This window comes from Apteryx rowi, unplaced genomic scaffold, assembly GCF_003343035.1.
Source record: "Apteryx rowi isolate R43461 unplaced genomic scaffold, aptRow1 scaffold_4, whole genome shotgun sequence".
NCBI lineage: Eukaryota > Metazoa > Chordata > Aves > Apterygiformes > Apterygidae > Apteryx > Apteryx rowi.
Window position 1 is genome coordinate 1,704,722 of NW_020450529.1, and position 18,500 is coordinate 1,723,221.

An 18,500-nucleotide genomic window follows, 5' to 3' on the forward strand; every position below is an offset into this window, starting at 1 on the left:
TATCCTCAGGCTCCATTATTTGTTACCTCTTTTGTTTCTCATTATTTTTCTTTCCCTAACATATGGCTTCATAGTACAAGCCATCTTGACTGCTAGAGAAGAAGGAAGTGATATTGCTATTAGCTTCCTTATCCTTAAAAAACACAACTGATATAACTTCAAACCAAGCCACAGATAATTAAATGGTTTTCCAAATCATCTGGGTTTTCTTCCTCCACCCCTCCATTTCTATGGTCATGATCCACTGTGCAGTGTCACATTTAGGGTGATTTGCCAAAACTTGGCTATCTAGACTTGGACTTCTAGCATTTTTGATACATAATGTATTTCTCATGAGGATTTGGGTCAGAAGTTCAAAACCATCATTTATTTTGAGAAAATCCAGACCAAGTGTAGCCCTGAGCACTATGTATTGCATCTTTCTTTTCAAAGGATAAATCCCCTCTCATACAAAACCAGTTACAGGAAATTCTGACAGATGCATGACACACGGTGCACGACTTCACTGTCAAATATAAATATGTAGGACAACTACTGCTTTGCTACTTTTTTAGATGGAAATCTGACCTTTTCTTCCCTCCTTAAACAACAGTTCTATCTGAAGTGCCCTGGGATACAAGGCAGGACACTCACCAGTCTTGTAGTAAGTCTGGGACACACTTCAGAACACTAGTCGTGCTCTCCACGACTTCAGAAGCAAGTGTGTGTGTGTGTGTGTGTGTGTGTGTGTAAAAAATCACTTTGAAAAAAACATTACTCTGTAAGTCAGAAGTGCTCACCTAATTGCTGGTGCCTGATGGTTCTATATCTGATTTAAACCAAGCATTAGACACCTTAGGTAGCCAAAGGAGAATGAGATAGGTGCCTCTTTTAAGGTAATTTGGACCACTATGTTAGGATCTAAAGTTAAGTGAGATAAACTCAGGTCTCAGAATGGCTCTTCTTGACGCTCCTTACACTTGAAAATTAATTCAGGTTCTCTGAGCTTTGCCCAGTAAAATCCTGCTGGCAAAGTCAGTCACCTCACAGTGTCCCTATACCTTACTCCATCTTTTTCTTTTATTTTTCCTATATGAACACAGCCCTGCTGTGGCCTCTGAGATAAAGGCCCTAACTCAGAGATCCCACAGCATAGTCTAATTTGGAAGTTCACCTCCCAATTTGCGCAGCATATGAATTTGATTAAACAAAGCTGTAAGAAACACTTATCAATGCAGTACGCACGCGCAAACCAAATACACAGGAGTCCTCAGTCTATTCCTGTCTACGCTCCTCAAAAGCCAATAAACTAAGCAGGAAAGTAAATCTGGGTCTTTGTGACATTTTTTCTACTCCAATTTAAATTCTAAGCACAACACTCACTCTTTTGCAAACCCTTTTGCTAAATTTCTGTCGCTTCAGCTTGTAAGGAGCTTTCTCCCAACATTTTCTTTAGAGCGACTCATTGCTTGAGCCATCATCTTCAGACTGATTGCATTGGCAGATAATTAGAAAAGCTCTAAGTAATCTACATTCTGATAGATGACATCCAAGGTGACATCACGCTTCTATCACTTCATTAAGTCTCCTCATGTGTAAAGCCATTTGAATTAAAAACTATGTTTAATAAGTGAAAACAGTCAAGTGTTGCAATTTCCTTTTCAGTCAGTATCGCACGCAAAGGAGGCAGTCCCTAAAAATGCAGTCTTTCTCTGTAGAGCGGATACCTCCGTGCATTCGAATACTTGCGTTTCTCTTTTGGGAACACCTCTTTACGCCACCCATGAGCACAGGTGCTTCTGATGTAGAAGGAAATATTTATATTCACACACGAAGACACTGCTATTATAACTTCCACTGGTGCTAAATACCATACAAATGACTGTGTTTTACAAATTTAGAGCTGAAGAATATTCTGAAATCTTCATTTAATAATTAACCATTTCCACGAACATTCTCAGTAATAAACTACGGCATATTTACAGAAAGCAAATAAAAAGCCCATCACCAGTATCCAGAGTTAAGTGTGGAAGCTAGTTGCTTCTTTATATATATTTCTTAATTGCTATATGTTTTTATTTCCTGCTGAATTCAGGACAGACCAAAATGCAGCTGAAGCTATCCAATCTGTTGTCATTCATAATTCAGTCACTGAATTTGGCCAATGTGGGTATTTGGGGCTTCAGTTCTAAATTAGCAGACAGCATGAATGACCAGGCAGCGAACCCTCACAGCTAGCACCCCCGAGGCCCACACACCAATGCTGGTCAGCAGCAAAGCAACCTGCAGGCACAGTAGAGCTGTCTGCACGGAGACGTTTGGATGCAATGGACTGTTACCTATGCTGCAGTGCATATTTGATTTCAATAATCACTTTGAAAATTATGGTCAACCCAGTTCACGACATATCTACATGAAAAAACCTGTTTTATCATCTGCTAATTCTAACTCCATCGATAAATCTCAGAGCACTGAGAATATCAGTAGCATGTGTATTAGTTTAATGAAAAAGCTTCAATCGAGCTCGTAATCAAAACACAGGCCCATTTCTGTGAGGAATACTGTGCAAGTGGAGAATTCAGCTAGCATGGTTCTCTGCAGAATCATAGCTATTAACTGCAGTATTCTTCTTCTATACAAAGATAATTACTTTCTTATGCTAATTTTTTTCTACAAAAACATTTTTACTAGAACACACAGTACTTCAAACTGCTTTTTTCAAAATCTGTGCTAACCTGACATAACCTGTTACAAGTGAGTACGTCTAATATTCATAAACATAAACACCGAGAAGTAATGCAGCAATTAACTCTCTAAAAACAGTGTTTTTTTAATACTGTGCTGTTTCAGTGATTACATTAGATTCCCCACAGAGTTTGCTGAAGTATCCTTGAAAGCAAATGGCAGTGCACCTCATGGGTGGAGGCAGCAGCTCCAGGCTCTGGGCAAGCACAGAAGGCAGCATTTGCCTGAAGAGCTACCATTTATTGTATAAAGAACCAATCCCTCTCTTCGGGGACCAGCAACGGACTTGGCTGTTCCTGTTAGGTGTGTGCATAGTTTGCAATGGCTTGTATCCCAGGAGAAATTATCTGCACATCAATATAGGTGTCCTTGGCAGGAGTACAGTTTAGCAGCATTGAATCATGCCCTGAACCATGATAAAGTCAATCACTAGTAACAGAATTATTAATTACAGTGATAAGTTATATTAAATTTTATCTAGAAATAAGGCAGGGTAGGGTAAATGTATTTTTGTTTTCTCATGCTACATTTAATCCATCACGATCAGGACAAATTTTTCAAGCTTAAATAAGTACAAATGGCATTAATTTAAAAACTCTGCCTGGACAACTATTTTAAAAAGTTGTGATATTAAAAGTTAAGTTGTCCACAAGAGTGTTCTTGGAGACGCTTCCCTTCTTGATCAAAATTTTCAAGAAACCTAAAAGAAGGAGTAAAGCTTAAAGCTCTTTTTCAGAAATGAAATTAATACCAAATATATAGCTGACAGCTGGCCAGATGAGTAATAGGCAAATAATATCTTCTATTCTTTAAATAAAACATACAACTGAGATTTTATGATGGCAAAGCCTCAGAAGGAGGAGGAGGAGAATAATATGGTGTATTCTGGATAACTGCTACAAAGATTTTTGGATGCATCATTCTTGTTTTGTGTCCAAGTGAAATTTGCTTCCTTTTGCACTCAGGGTAAGTGGCTTTTCTGCAGGCTGAACTGCCAAGTGCTCGGGCAGGGAGCTCCCGTACGCCTGTCAAAGTGATGCTCCCCCAGTGCTGAAGGCGGGGGGACGGGCTAGCGTCCTTCAAGGTTCAGACCCGACACTCTTCCTGGCCTCCAGGTGACTAGAAATTGCTGACAATTGTCCATGGACCTCTTAAAACCTTCAGAGGAACCCTACTGTGACGGGCAGCTACCCAACGGCCGTTGGGTGGCAATCAAACGGGCAGTGCTACCAGCTTAGTGCCAACGCAGGAGGTAGGCTGGGAAGCCTGCCGAGGACCGCCACGACTTCCTACAGCAGGAATGCCCCCGCAAAGAGGCCGGGGAGCTCGACAGGTTGGCATCAGCAGCAAGAACATCCTCCCGCACACCAAAACAAGCTTGAATCCACTTCACATTTTTTACATGAATAACACCATCAATGTCAGTGTTTACCTCCCTCCCACCAGCTTAGAGAATTTAATAGAAAAATGGTATATTTTCAATTTTATTTTAAGCTTCAGGAAAAAGAAATGTAAAAAACAATATTCTGGCTACAGACCTCTGTAGGATTGAAACCCCACTCTMCCTCTTTGCAGGTGGGCAACCCTGATGATTAAGCCGGGGAATTACCAGGCTTCCAGCCTCCCTCCATCCTCCAACTGTCCCAATGGACAGGGAATCATTAAATGCAACAGCTTCAACAGAGGAGAATGAGCTTCCCACGTCTCACACTGGCACTCTGCAACTTCATTCCTGTCAAACTGATGGCCTATAGCCCAGTACCTGACTGCGTTACAAATTATCAATCAAATTTTAAAAGAATGATGATGATCATTCAAAATATTATTATATCAGTGGGACATTAAAGCTCTCATACTGGCAATATAATTCAACGTTAATGCTTTTTCTGATGCACAATTTACTTCAGTTTGTACAAGAGGAAAGGAAGATGTCTGAGGTCAGCGCATGTCACTTGCTGCAATATCTAACTATAATGCGATACTTCAGTTCAACAGTTAGCCATCAAAAAATAAATACTTCTGCTGAACCTATGCTGAGGGAAGGCAGAATGCCATGTCTGTGTTCACACGAGAAAGCACAGATTGCAAGCAATTCACCCTCTTTCGTAATAAGATAAAGGCATAAACAATAAGGGCAATAGACTTTTTTTGAAATTATCTTAAAGATATTTTAATGACTGCTCGTCAAATGCCAAATTTACTGGCAACATATTCCCACCTGTAACTGCACTGTTCCTATGCACAAGACTCCCACTGCCCTCCATAAAATGAAACCAAAAGCAGACAATGTAAAAAATGAAGGTTTTGATCAAGTTTCAACCAAAGTGAAATATATTGTGCTATGAACTCATTTCCTTTGATCAAAATTCAACACAATTATTCAACACAACACTTTAAACTACTGCTATGAAAAGGGGAGGGGTGGGGCAAAGATATCTTATGGCTTTACTACGTTAATAATCAAATGGCTTTACTTATCTTATACAGGAGATAAGTAATACAATTGGTAAGTCCATGCAAACCCTAAAGAAAACTTCCTGTGAAAAGTTTGTAATACAGTTGGCTATTTTTAATGTCAAGGCTGGCTCTACTCAAATCATGGAGACAGGAAACTGCTTGCCCATTTCTAAGGAATGCAATTATTAAGCTTGGGGGAGCCCTTTGGGAAATGTAGGAGTGTAGCATTTGCAGATGGACCATGCAATAGTTCCTAGTCTGCTCCGAGAATACAATTGAAAACTATTATCCAGACTCAGTTCAGCAGAAGAGTAATACTTATAAATGGCTTACCAACCTCTAAACATCCCCAGTTAGTTTAATAAATGTGCTATCCTGAGGAAGAAGAGAAGCCACAAATCATTATGAAATCACTCCCACTGTCATTTTGGCAGTGTTCTAACTAAAACAAATTCCTTGAATCTGCATGTGATCAGAAACAGAACTGCCTGGAAAATATTATACTTTGAATATATTTTAGAATGGTAAGAGGTAGCTCATAAGAGGAAAAGAGGAGCGAATCTGGTAGTCACCAGAAAATAATGGAGCTTGAACAAGACAAAAGGTCATAGTTACAAATGCAGACACTGGGTTTTCTGTATTACTGTGTAGAGGCTGCAAGAACGTATTTAACTCCCAGTGTTTAAATAACATTAGTGAGAACAAAAATCTGATCAACAATTTTATGCCATCTAAAATCAAAACATTTAATTCTGTGCTGATATGTTCCTATAGGAGCATTTCCCCCAAAATTAAATTCAAAAGCACATACTTAGTATACAATCATTCCTCTGAATCATAAGCAGATAGTGCTTTAATACAGTAGGTGGCCACTTCATGATTTGTGCACAGACAACAAGATAGAAGTTGTGAAGATATAATCTATTTAAAATAAACAAACAAAGACCCCCCAAGTCACCCTATACTCAAATAAAAGTACTTCTGGGCCCCACGAAAAATATTGATTTTCCTGCTGGATGGACAGGCAGAAAGAGAAGAAATACAAGAATGTATTTTTGTCTCTCCATCTACTGCTCTTGTCCTGCAAGGCTTATGCTGCTGTTCCATTTTCTCTACAACCTACCAAAATTCAATTTATTTTTTCAATCTGTCTCCAACCAAGCTTCCTTGCATCAGCTATGCAGTCCACGTAGAGTAGCAAGAGAAGGGTGAAGTGAAAGAAATTACCTGTGCATTTACGATCTGTGTCTTCCTTTTTTGATCCGCTGATCGTTAGCTTGCAGTTGAAGTTCTCCTCCCAGTATTCTGCAAACCACACGTTCCTTCTGTTGTTCTCCAGGGTACGCGAGGTAAAATAGGCATCAAACCCTAGAAAAGGAGACAAGCAAAAAGCTGAAGCCTAGCTCATACTTTACAGGAACTCCCACAATGTGAAAAACAAATAGGCTGGTTGCATCCTCTTCAATACCCTGCACACGATTATGCATCTATCCACAAGGGATGACTACAGAAAAGAAGGAAATCAGCTGTATGTCTTATCTTATCAACTGCACCTTACAAGTAAATTACTCTGCTACTAACTGTGAGCTATAAAACTAAGTAAACTATCTGTAAAACAGAGATAAATATTAAAAAGAAAGTATTATAAGCAGTAAGTGTGGATTAGATATATACTGATAAAGAATGCAGATAAATGGTATTGTGCAGCTGGTATTAGACTGAGCTCAGTACAATGGTAATTTTATAATTAACATCTCCAGTCCCCCGCCAAGGGTGCAGTTTCATCTCACTGTGTTGGCCACACAGTACAACTCCTTATTCCTGTATTGTATGTTTTCCTCTTCATTTGCGTTCACACAGGTGTAGATATATTCAGAAAGCAAAACTTCTAAGAGACAACTGTAAATCACTGCTATTCACCGGATTCTTGGATTAGACATTCTAAAGGGGGAAAAAAATTAAAAGTTTCCCAGCTTAGATTTGTGAGATTCAGTTTGTTATGGAACCAGTGAAGCCACGAAGAGCTTTCAGCACTGTAAGAGTAAAGCAACATACAACACAACTGCATTATAAAAAGCATGGGGAAAAAAAACTTAAAAGCCCAGTTAAAGTTTAATAAAGAAGTCTGAAGTTGCTGTCTGAGGCTTCTTTCGTTTCAAAAATACACGGACTTTTGTTCTCTGAAGGAAACTGCATGATACCTATCGAATAGCTGTATAGAGTCAACAAGTCTCAAAATTTTCACACGGATCTTACTCATATTCGATCTCTTTAGCACTTCACTAACTGGCCAGAAGCAGTTTCTTTTGCTTTGTGACTTTTTTTGCAGGAATATATATCTGTAGCTATATGTATATTGTTATTAAAGAAAGAAAAAGCATGGCCAAAGGCTCAATAATGGGGGTGGGTGAAAAGAATTCATACTGTACTATAAAATTATACAGTTCATTAACTTCTGAAAAGAAATCACACCTGCCATGGTGTAGGGATTTTCCCTATCAAGTTTTCAAATTCTATAGTTTTAAACAAGTCAAATAATCCCTTAACATTTGAGACAATACCCCTTCAAAGGTCATGGTTTATTTTAATGGATTTTTCTCACAACAGAGAGCTCTGAAACAAATGTTTACTTTCCCAATAAATAACATTAGGCTAAATTTTAGGCTAAAGGAACATCTCATTACTAATTACACTGGGAAATACTGCTTTGCCTTTGTTGTATTTAACTACTCTATCACATATCTTATTTCAGAGCTGAGATAACTCCTTTAGAGCCTGAAAAAACCTTTGCGAATGCGAATACTTGCAAATCAATAGATACATAACCCATGTACCAGCATGATGTCAGAAATTTGACCTTTATTCATGTAATGGAGAAAACTCACGTGAGAGTGCGACATGAAAAGAGACACAAGTGAATGCCAGGGAGGGTCAGAGGCTCGGACACCGCCAGCTGGGTGTCGCTGCTCCTGGCACACGCAGGGGTCCTCACGCAGCTTGAGAGGGCAACAACTAGCAGAGATCACTGTGCTCTCCAAACAAGTCATGCATTGCAGGATCAGAAATCTCTTGCCAAGCTAAATGGTGTAGCGTGCCTCAGGCTTAGCTGCCTGGCCAACAAATGAAACCTTGCTTCAATCCATATTTTTATTTTATCACTATCCCAGTATATTTTTTGGTTTTGCTGGACTGTTTGGCAAAAAAATGATTTGCATGGGAATAAATATATTAGTGCATGTGCACACAGTCATCCACACAGTCTTTTTTTTCCCCTTTATATAGCCAATAGAAGATATATTCTGTAATCTATTCAGAAAGAGAGTAAACAAAATGAGAATAAAAGAATTCAACAGATCAATACACTGCAACCTAACTTCAAATTTGAGCTGAAAGGTGAATGTAATTAAAACCTACTTGAGTCCATGGTACTTCCTTTCTCAACCCCGTGCCAGTGACAGGGGCTTCCGAGCAGGAGGGGAACGCGCAGCGATGTCACAGCACGGYTCCGGCCTGGGAACCTGCAGCACCCACAGCCCCTTCACCCCACGTGCCCCATTCCACCCTCAGAAAACAAGCTCTTGCATGTGCTAAGAAAAGGAGTGGGAGAAGATAAGAGAAAGGAGAACTTTTACTTGTTGAAATTTTTCGTCAAGCACCTGACATGGGGAATGTTTTCAGTCTGTGATGTGACACAGGCAAGTTCTTCTGGCACATAATATGGAAAAGGTTTGTCACCTTTGCATCAAAGGTACCAGAGAAATGGACAGTCGCTGTTTCAGTTCCATAGCGCTGCTCCTTTAGCCAGGTTATAGACTCCTGTGTCTGAAACACCTGTTTAATTTTACAGGCTAAGCAAGATAACACTGCCTCAACATTTACATGAGAGAAGCCCAAAGCCATGAAGTAGGAAATGATGAAGAATATGGAGATGGTGTTCACAGAAGGCCATTCTTCATCTTTAATAAACATTAAAACATCAGTATCACAGCATTTTGCAAGGGGGAACACTGAAGTGAAGACGATAGCTTTCAGATGCAGGTATAACCCATTATAGTCATTCTAGTCCCATGCTAGAGCAGGAATACTAACCTCAAAATGGACACACTCCTGTTCAAGCAATGCTGTCGTGCATCCTCCAGTTTTAAAATGATAATTTGTTTTCCTAAATGCTTTCACGGTATCTCTTTGTGCTACTGCAGAGCTTTTCCCCTTTTGCTTTTGCTTTTCAGTGCTATGTTACATACATACACACACACATATATATACACACACACACATGCATGTATGTACCATGTATACATGCAGTACATAGAGTACAACCACTCTATACACACACACACAACATAAAAAATTTGCAGTAGTTATGGGTTTACTGTATAATTTTGTCCATTTTAAGGAAAAAACTTCTATTAGTTATTCCCAGTCAACAGTATTATTCTTGTTTTATTGACTCAGAAATCTAAGGAATGAACTAGACAAATTTCCTTCTTAAGGTTTCATAAATCAGTGGAAAAGTCAGCACCACAATCTAGACCCTCCCAGCCAACTTAGTCCATTGCTCAGTGCATTAACCTGTAGGTACACCTTAATGCACTTCTGTGAGAAATGTGATATATTGGTACATCACTGTTAAAAGCCACTGTACTCACATCTGAGTCACTAAGCAGTAAGGGTGCTGTGCCCACTCTCTTCAGAAGAGCGATATTATAATAAGCATGCTTCAATAGCAGGGTATCCACCACTATTAACTGTAGTGGTCTGTAGTTTTCTCAAGTCCTTCCAGTCACCTGTCCTTAGCCTGCAATTAGTAATATCAGAGCTTTTGTTTATGAAATCAGTTTAGATTCAGTATTTTTAAAGTAACTTTCCAGAATTGCAGTCACTTTTCAAGATTCAGGTTACAGGAGACAGTTTTGCCTTTTATTAAGCAGGTTGTTCAAGTAGTCATACCATGCAAATCTGAAGCCTGTAAAAAGCAGATCACTAACAGAGGATTTCAAAAATGCTGGCTGCACACAGAGAGGCTCGGAGGTGAATTATATGGCATCCTAAAGGGTGAAACTCCACTGAGGATGCAAATCTCAGAATTTCTATTCTGTCCCTTTACTTGGGTTTACAACTTGCACTAGCATTGCAAAAGAGAGAGTCAACAGGAAAACAGTGAGCTAAACCTCTTCTGTATCCTGTATAAACACATGGTTTCTTGTGATTTTGCAGTTAGAAATTAGMGTAAATACATATTCCATTGAGGAAGAGATAAGGAGGTTCCTAGTACCATGGCCAACAATTTCTCTCAATAAAATAGGTGGGTAAATTGGCTCAATCTGGCACCCTGCACAATGAAATGGAGTCACAGGAAAAACATATGGCTTCATTAAACTAGTACAGCAATCCATCAAGTATGGGACAAAAACAGAAAGCATGCAAACAGATGTTTTCAAACAAGAAAGAAGATTAGGAGTGGGGTGGACCCTTCTCCCTGTATTAGCTTTGTGTATTACTGACCCAACTGCAATATATGCATTTCCTAACCCTGAACTCACTGCTTAATAACTCATATCCAAAGCCCACTGCTCATATGACATGATGTATATCAAACCCAAAAATCAAACTACAAAAAGAAATACTAGTGTTCTTCAGAAACAGCCTGAAAGCAAATTCAATTTTACCTTGCAACCACACTAGAAAACATGCATGGCTCTCTTCTGCAGCAAACATCAGGATGTTGCAGGATGCTTCAGGATGATTACAAAACACTAAACGAAATGCTATACCAACTGAATGTCTTGCTGTCTATTTGGTAGCCAGTACTTGAAGTAACTGCCTGCACCAAATCATGGAAACCTGCAAGCAAAACACCAAAACAGGACAAGAGGAAACCTCAGTTGTGTATTGAAGCACTATTTCTACCCTGGATATGCAAGTCAAATCCAGGTACTGACTATGGCTGTCCATCCTTTAATATTGGTGCACAGCTTTCTCCTGCATATTAAAGTTTCTGATTTGACTTGAAGTCTAAGGTGATATACTGKTTTTTTTCAAGACATAATAACTATATGTTTGTGGGATATTTATTATCTTAAACTCACTGGGTTGTCTTGGGAACAAAAGGCACTATTGAACCAAATCTCACTTCATTTGGTAGCCATACACTTAGCTGCTAAAAATAGAGTGAACAGTTACAGTTACTTTATTATCAATTCAGGGTGGCTGGAAAACATAGATTACATTTCCTGGAAAATGCTGGTGTTTCTAAGCATGCTTTTATTTCCCATCTGAAAGACAATAAAACCTTTCCAGAATAAAACCACAAGAACCTGCAGGAAAAGCACTTACTTGCAATGACAGAAMCCCCAGATCACCCAGATCATTTTCCTGCTGAATTTAAGACAAGGCAGGTTCTTAACCCAGGCTTCTCACATTTTAGGAAATCATTTAGTAAGACGCTCCTGCACAGCTGTTCTAGTATAAACGCGTAACCGTGGAGGGAGAGGGATGCACATCCCCGCCACCTCTCAAAGGCGCCGGAGTGGTGCTCCCCGCTCCCCGCGTGTCCAGGGCTTACCACCTCTGCCTGGCTGCAGAGGATTTGGCTCACAGCCCGGACATGCTCCCTTGGATGTGAGAGGAGCTACGGCGCTGCCTGTGGTGCCTCGAGGTGGGGATGCGAAGCTCAGCAAGATTAGCTCTTCCCAGCCAGACTGCTGGAGCCTCGGGTCTTGCTAGACAGAAGTTCTGTCAAAAACTGTATGATGCTAAAAAGGACAACTTAGAAAATCCCAGATTGTGCTTATGATCAACAGGATGTTTTCTGGAGACAGAGGGAAATGGAGACTTTTATACTTCAAGAGAGTAGAAGTACAAATAACATTCACACCGGTAGATTGTATTTCCACTTAAACAGACACGTGACCCTTCTGTTCTCCCATTACTTCTTCACTATCTGTCAACTAATGACAAATTAGTGACTCTTATAAATGTTTCTTCCTGCTSTCTCTAAAAAGGACAAAACTACTGTGCTTAGTAAGCTTCAAATTGGTAGCAAAATATTCATATGGGTCAGAAGAAAATTTATAAAATATGCTTAGATTTTAGTTTAAAATGATTTCCTGTAAGCCTGTTTGTATTAGTTTTACTCATAATTAAAAGAGCATTTCTAAGGATATATTCAGTCATAAGATCTGCAATATATGGCAGAAAGAGAAAAAAATATACTTTACTAATGTGCCAAACTAACTGACCTCTGGAAAAACGGTTATATAACTTAATAAGATAAAATCAATAAGTCTTGATAAAACTGTAATAGAATTCCATAAGAATTATGCTAAACCTTTACAGATTTAATAACAAAAAATAACATTTCTATTGATCTTGTTAATGATTCCTCAGCATTCTCAAGAGGGAGTATACAACTCTATTAGAGTTTACATTTTTTATCATTATTTTCTATTGATCAAGACAAGCAGGCAAACGACTGACTGACAGAGGGATGGAGTTAAGTAGCAGGCCAAATCTTTACTAATTTCCCCCTGGATAGAGGTACTGTGCACCTATCCTCCGGTTCTGACATAGCTGGAACAAAGCTGGCTGCACTGCAGATTATAGGACTACTGCCGTCACATGGCCAAAAACCTGGAGAAGGTCTCTAGAAGGCATCACCTTTGTGAATTGTCCTCCTTCCCTACATACCTGGGACCAAGGAAAGTCCCCCATAGTCACGACTAAGKGGAAGGAGTTCTGTGATTTGAGTCAACAGTTAATCACTACCATTGAATGTTTTTTGACAGTTATTTTTGGAGGGGTAATTGAGCTAGATGTACTTCAAAGCAACTTTAAAAAAATCAACAAACTAGAGGTGAGAGATATTATTCAATTAAGAAGAAATATGAAYAATTTAAAAATCTTACTGTTTCTATACTTTACATTAGATGCACAGCTGATAAATAAARCAAAACCCAAATACTCAGTCCATAGAAGCATTTGCTGACTATTTGTCAGTGTGGCAGTATTGCTGCCTTGCAACCAACTATGTCAGTGGACTATAACCAAACCCTGGGAATCACATGATGAGTTTCAGGGTTTAAATTCCTATTAAAGAACAGACTGTACAGTAATTACATACTTCAGTATTATTGTATTTTGAACACTAATCATAGGGTTAGGCTGGTACCGTGCAAAGATTTGTGCCACGTAATTGTTGTAAGATAACGTGCAAGGATTTATACCACACAAGCTTTAACAGCTRTGGCTATAAWACGTGTTCATCCTTGCCAATAATAACAATCAACAGCTTCTTCTTCAATTTAAACGTGATGAAAACTTTTCACATGAACACAAAGTATTAATTTTTTCTTCAGCTTGTTGGATATGAATGGTTTCAAATGTAATCAAGCAACTCTGATCCTTTGTCCTACTCAAAGATCATACTCCCATTGACAGTGGAAATTCTCCATTTTTGTAAGTTAGCCTCATACAGCCTTCACATCTCATAAGCTGATGAGCACAGGCTCACTTCTACCTCCGTTTTTGGTAGAAAGCCTTTTTGTATAGAACCGCACCAGGCAATCAGACTAGAGCTGCGCCGTCGCTCTCGCTCTCCCTGTGTCTGACGTCTCCCTCCTTTTTATCACTTCAGCATCTCACACGCTACGCTACCAGCACACTCGCTCTTGCTAACTAGATGAAAGGGACTGAGTTTCTTCATGTGGGAACTACCAGTGATACAGCTATCACAGGGAGCAGAGACGCTGTAATTACTGCTTCATAAACTCCGTATTTTGTTGCTAATTCCCTCTCTTCCTGCCCTTCTGCCCACAGTATTGCCTGGGGCCTTCCAAGAGCTCTTTTGGCTTGGTATTATTTATCGCAGCATTCAGGCCTGTGGTCAGGGGACCGATCCTTCCTAAGCACGTGAATTCACCCACTGCAGACATGACTGCATCTCAGAGGTGATGCTCGAAAGCATGCGCACCTTGCCAGGACCAGAGTGGTACAAAGCCTCCCAAAACACATCGTAAGACAAGAGTTTTCCAAGCCCCTAGGAAGTGGCTTGTGGGGGGGGGGGGGATTCATTTTCAGAACAGGCAAATGACAAAATATCTGCAAACAGGAGCTTCTCCATCATTTTTTCAGTTATGGATTACAGGTGACAAAAATATGTAGTTATATACTATAAAATACATACCTTATTTTTTCAGATTTCTGTAAGACTAAGGAAACTTCTCACATCTCTGAGGGATTAATGCTGAATCCAATATCAGGTAATTTTTCATCAGATTCCAACTAACCTGTAATTTGCTACCTCTTGGAAAAAGCCAATGTTTGTAATTGCCTCAAAAATATASAAAAGATGTTTCTGTTGTGGGGGGCAGAGAGTTTTCTGTCTTAAATTTCTATCAGTCAGCACCATTTCCACACTTCCTACGAACTGAAAAGCTGTCCTGCAAACACAAACAATTCTATCAAAATCAACAGTTTTGTATCAGAGGAACATCTTAATTACTCACCTAATTTTAGACAGGTTTTTTGAATTAAGGTGATTTAAAATCATATTAAAATTGAAATACAGGCAAATGCAGTCTCTGTAATAAGGACAGACTTAAGCCTGTGCTTAAGCTTAATCTTTTTGAACTGAAGCCAATGAGACAACTTACAGGCATAACATTAAACATAAGAGTAACAGTTTTGARTTCAGGGACTCAGGGAATTAGACGACTCAAGCAAAGAAGCAGAATGCTTACATGTAAAAGTACGAATAATCACTTCTTACTCTTGTACATGGCCAAGCATTACACTTGTATAGCACATTTTAGTAATTTCTGAATGTTCCCCAYATATCATATTTAAGAAAATTACTTTTTTCAGCAAATACCTCTAAGAGAGAGAGTTATTTTATGAGATTTTAATAACGAAAGTAAATCTGTTATTACTTTACATCTCTGTGATTTGATTAAATCATTATTTCTACACAYAGAGAGATGATATAATCTAATGGGTTCATTTATTCTCCACCCAGGGGGATTAATATGTAAATTAACTACATGGCAAAGAAACAGACTTTAAGAAAAAGGGGGCAGGGGGAAGGAGAAAGAGGAAGAAAGAAGAAAGGTTCAGAAGCACTAGGGATGACTGGTGATCTCCGGGCGAGGGGAAGGACAGACTCTCACTTGGCTCCGCTGCCACAAAGTCCAAGTACCTCTGCCCGCTCCCATGCTCCAACAGTGATACTCGTGACGCCTCCCTAAGCTCCTGCTTGAGCATGTACAAGACTAAGGCTTTCCTGAAACAAGGCAAAGTGTGATTCAAAGCACACATTTCATCRCCATCGTGCTAGTTTACTACACTGCTTTAAAAAAAAAGTTTAATTTTGGCTATATTGCCTAATTTTTAAGCAATTGATTCTATAATGATGCAACAGCTATCAAAAATCACTTACATGGAATCACAATTGATTTTGACTGTGATAAAAATTTTCAGCAGTTCCTAAGTAACTCAAGTTAGAAAATATCTGAGAAAGACAGAGGCCTAAGTCTCATCCCCAGTCAGCTGGAATTCACTCTGTACATAATGTGTTATCTAGGTATTTTATTCTGTGCTAATTGTTTATGATCAGTCATCCAAAGTGAAAATGAACACCAGTCAACACCCGACTATCTCCTAACACGACATGCGGCGTTGCCCTAGGAAACGTTCATAGTGCTCCAACCTTCCCATCAATTTTCAGAAATATTTCTTAGGTCTTCCAGAAAGCAGTATATACCATTAACTACAAAAGAAAGAAAAATCCTGACAAAAATCTGAAATGTTCAGAACAACAGCTTGATTCTCAACTGGAAAATGAGGGTCTCTGACTTGTGGCTGCTTTTTAAACCAAAAAATAACAAAATGATTTATCTCCAACATGAATCTCACATTTTTCCTTCCATCTGATGTCACATGTTGTCCATTTTTTGCCCCAAAGCATAATATTCAGCTTCTATGGCAGAGATGGTCAAGGGAATTATATGTGCTTAGAGGATAAACGAGGCTCCAAGACTAACGATGTAGATTTCCATGGTCAGCTGCATTAGGGAGAAAAAGGCAGGCTCACAGCTGAGGCGCTTCTCATGGGGAAGGCGCCAGGCAGTGACGGCAAGGAGTCGCGCGAGGCCAGATGGTGCCTCCAAACCACTGCCTGGCTCTGCCCTCCTCTGCAGCTTTCCTGCCGGCCCCAGGCAAGCGTGGGCAAAAAGGACATGGGCAGAAAACTAAGCAATTCTTTAGGAAAACAAAGGTGAAAATGCCTCAGCCAGCATTCAACTGGCTCCTCTGAAACAAATAGTGGCCAAATTAAATTTCCAAAACAGCAGAATGCAATCTCTGCAGCTTCCTGTTTAAAAATGTGGGCTGGTTCCTGAAGATTCACAACGCTAAGATTTTATTGGTGTGAATGAACTAGGTATTTTTAAATAAGAGTTCTATATCACTTCTTGTTTATTACACTGTTAGTATACACTATGAAACATTTATTTCATGTGTCAGCAGTAACTTACAGGGCTAGTAGGATATAGGCAGTTGTTATTTAATAAGGAAAATAATGAAGCCTAATTCAAAGACAAAAGTTGTTGACCTACTATATTTCTTTTGTGCCTAAAGTGTTTTCATTCTCAGGCAATACGTGGTTTGTGAGCAAACATAACATACTGACCCAATTTTACATGAGCAGTGTTTTTATGTTCTCTATTTTGTCCAAAGTACGTCAACAGTTATGATGGATAGTTATACAAATTTTATTTACCCAGATACTAAATCATCACTTACTATGAGTACTGATGCCAAGTGAGTTGAAAGCTACTCTCAGTCTTCTGATTTCCTTTGCCCTCAAGCCAAAATAGTTTAATTTAGTGACATTAAATCTAGGATAAAAGCATTAGATGTGGAATGATAAGATCAATTTTAGAGGTACCCAGTATTTTTTCCAATTTTATGATGTTGCCTATGCCATACACTACACAGTTTTATGGAACCATTAAGAGAGTTTACAGATACTTTCCTGACTTCCTTACCCAATAAAAAGGCCATACAATTGAGTGATTTTTTATAATTTCTTTCATGCCCTAAATATGCTTTACATTTGTTTTCTTTTTTAATATTTGCTRAAAGGAACATTAAAAAAGGTTATTTTTGTTCATGTCACCTGTTTGACATGTTCTTGATATAAAATACATAAAGCATGTACAAAGAAATTCTGCTTGTCATGCTTAGGGCAAATCTGAGATTTAAGCTATAAAGCTTTACTATAGAAGCAACTGGCTAAGTATCATTATTATCATTTTTTACAAAATTATACAGCTGCTATGACAGTGAGGCCATGACCTAGGTAGTGTCTAGACAGCACTGTAACAGAAAGGTTAATATGTAAGTATATTATTATTCATTATTCTACATTTTATGGCCCTCAGGCACTTCCTACTTCCACAGAGCTCCCATTTATATCAATGTAAGGAGTTAATAGAGAAACCTAAATTTATTTCAACTATTTGTTATTTTTATTGTCGTACCAGCTACAGGCTCCAACCGAGAATCAGGCGCCTGCTGTAACAGGCACTGGGGACACACGGACACACACATGGACACAATAAGGAGCGAGTCCTGGGCCCCTGGTGCGTGAAGTCCTTCTTGCTGATGTGGTCCTTTGGTGCCTCCAGGTAGGTAGGTCCTCTTATCAGAGGAAGAGGCTGATGGTTTGATCCACAGGGAACAATTGTTTTCTTTATAAACAGGAAAAAACCTAAACTCAGCACCAGAGCATCAAGAGAGTTGTTACAGGGCAGAAGACAACCACAGCTTGTGCTTCTCTTCCCCTAACAACTACAGACTTTATAATGCGCAAGATCTTTGCATTTTAAACCACAGAGGGATATTTTAAGCTGACACTAATATAAGTCACCTGGACTGTTTAATGCATACTGTGCTCTCCTTTGAGCGAATACTTCCCTTCTCATTCAAATGACTCCTGCTGCTGGAATGAATAACTTCTTTATGAAGCGCAATATGCATAGTCCCAGCCAAGGGTGAAAYGCTGCTCTTAAAAACCTACTCTTGCTACTACCTGCATCCATTGAAAAAGATTGTCACCAGAATCAGACCAAATAGAACAACTTTAAAAATACATGGAGAAGCAGAATGTCTCTCCCAGTAATTCATCCCTTCCTGCTGCCTAGTATAGCAATTGTGGCATTTGTCTTGCCAGCACTTTATCCGTGAAGCACTCTTTTCCTCATACCTGGAAACAAGTGAAAAGCATGTTTTGTTATATCACAAGGCACCTAGTTAATCCC

General features: G+C 39.2%; 1 protein-coding gene across 1 annotated transcript in view; it reads right to left on the reverse strand.

Annotated features, from left to right (window-relative positions):
* GRM7 (glutamate metabotropic receptor 7) overlaps positions 1-18,500 on the reverse strand; it is a 315,181-nt gene that overhangs the window by 97,769 nt on the left and 198,912 nt on the right. Inside the window, exon 5 of the mRNA XM_026074928.1 lies at positions 6,409-6,549. Coding sequence (XP_025930713.1) covers positions 6,409-6,549 — 141 coding nt within the window. The remainder of the gene's footprint in view (positions 1-6,408; positions 6,550-18,500) is intronic.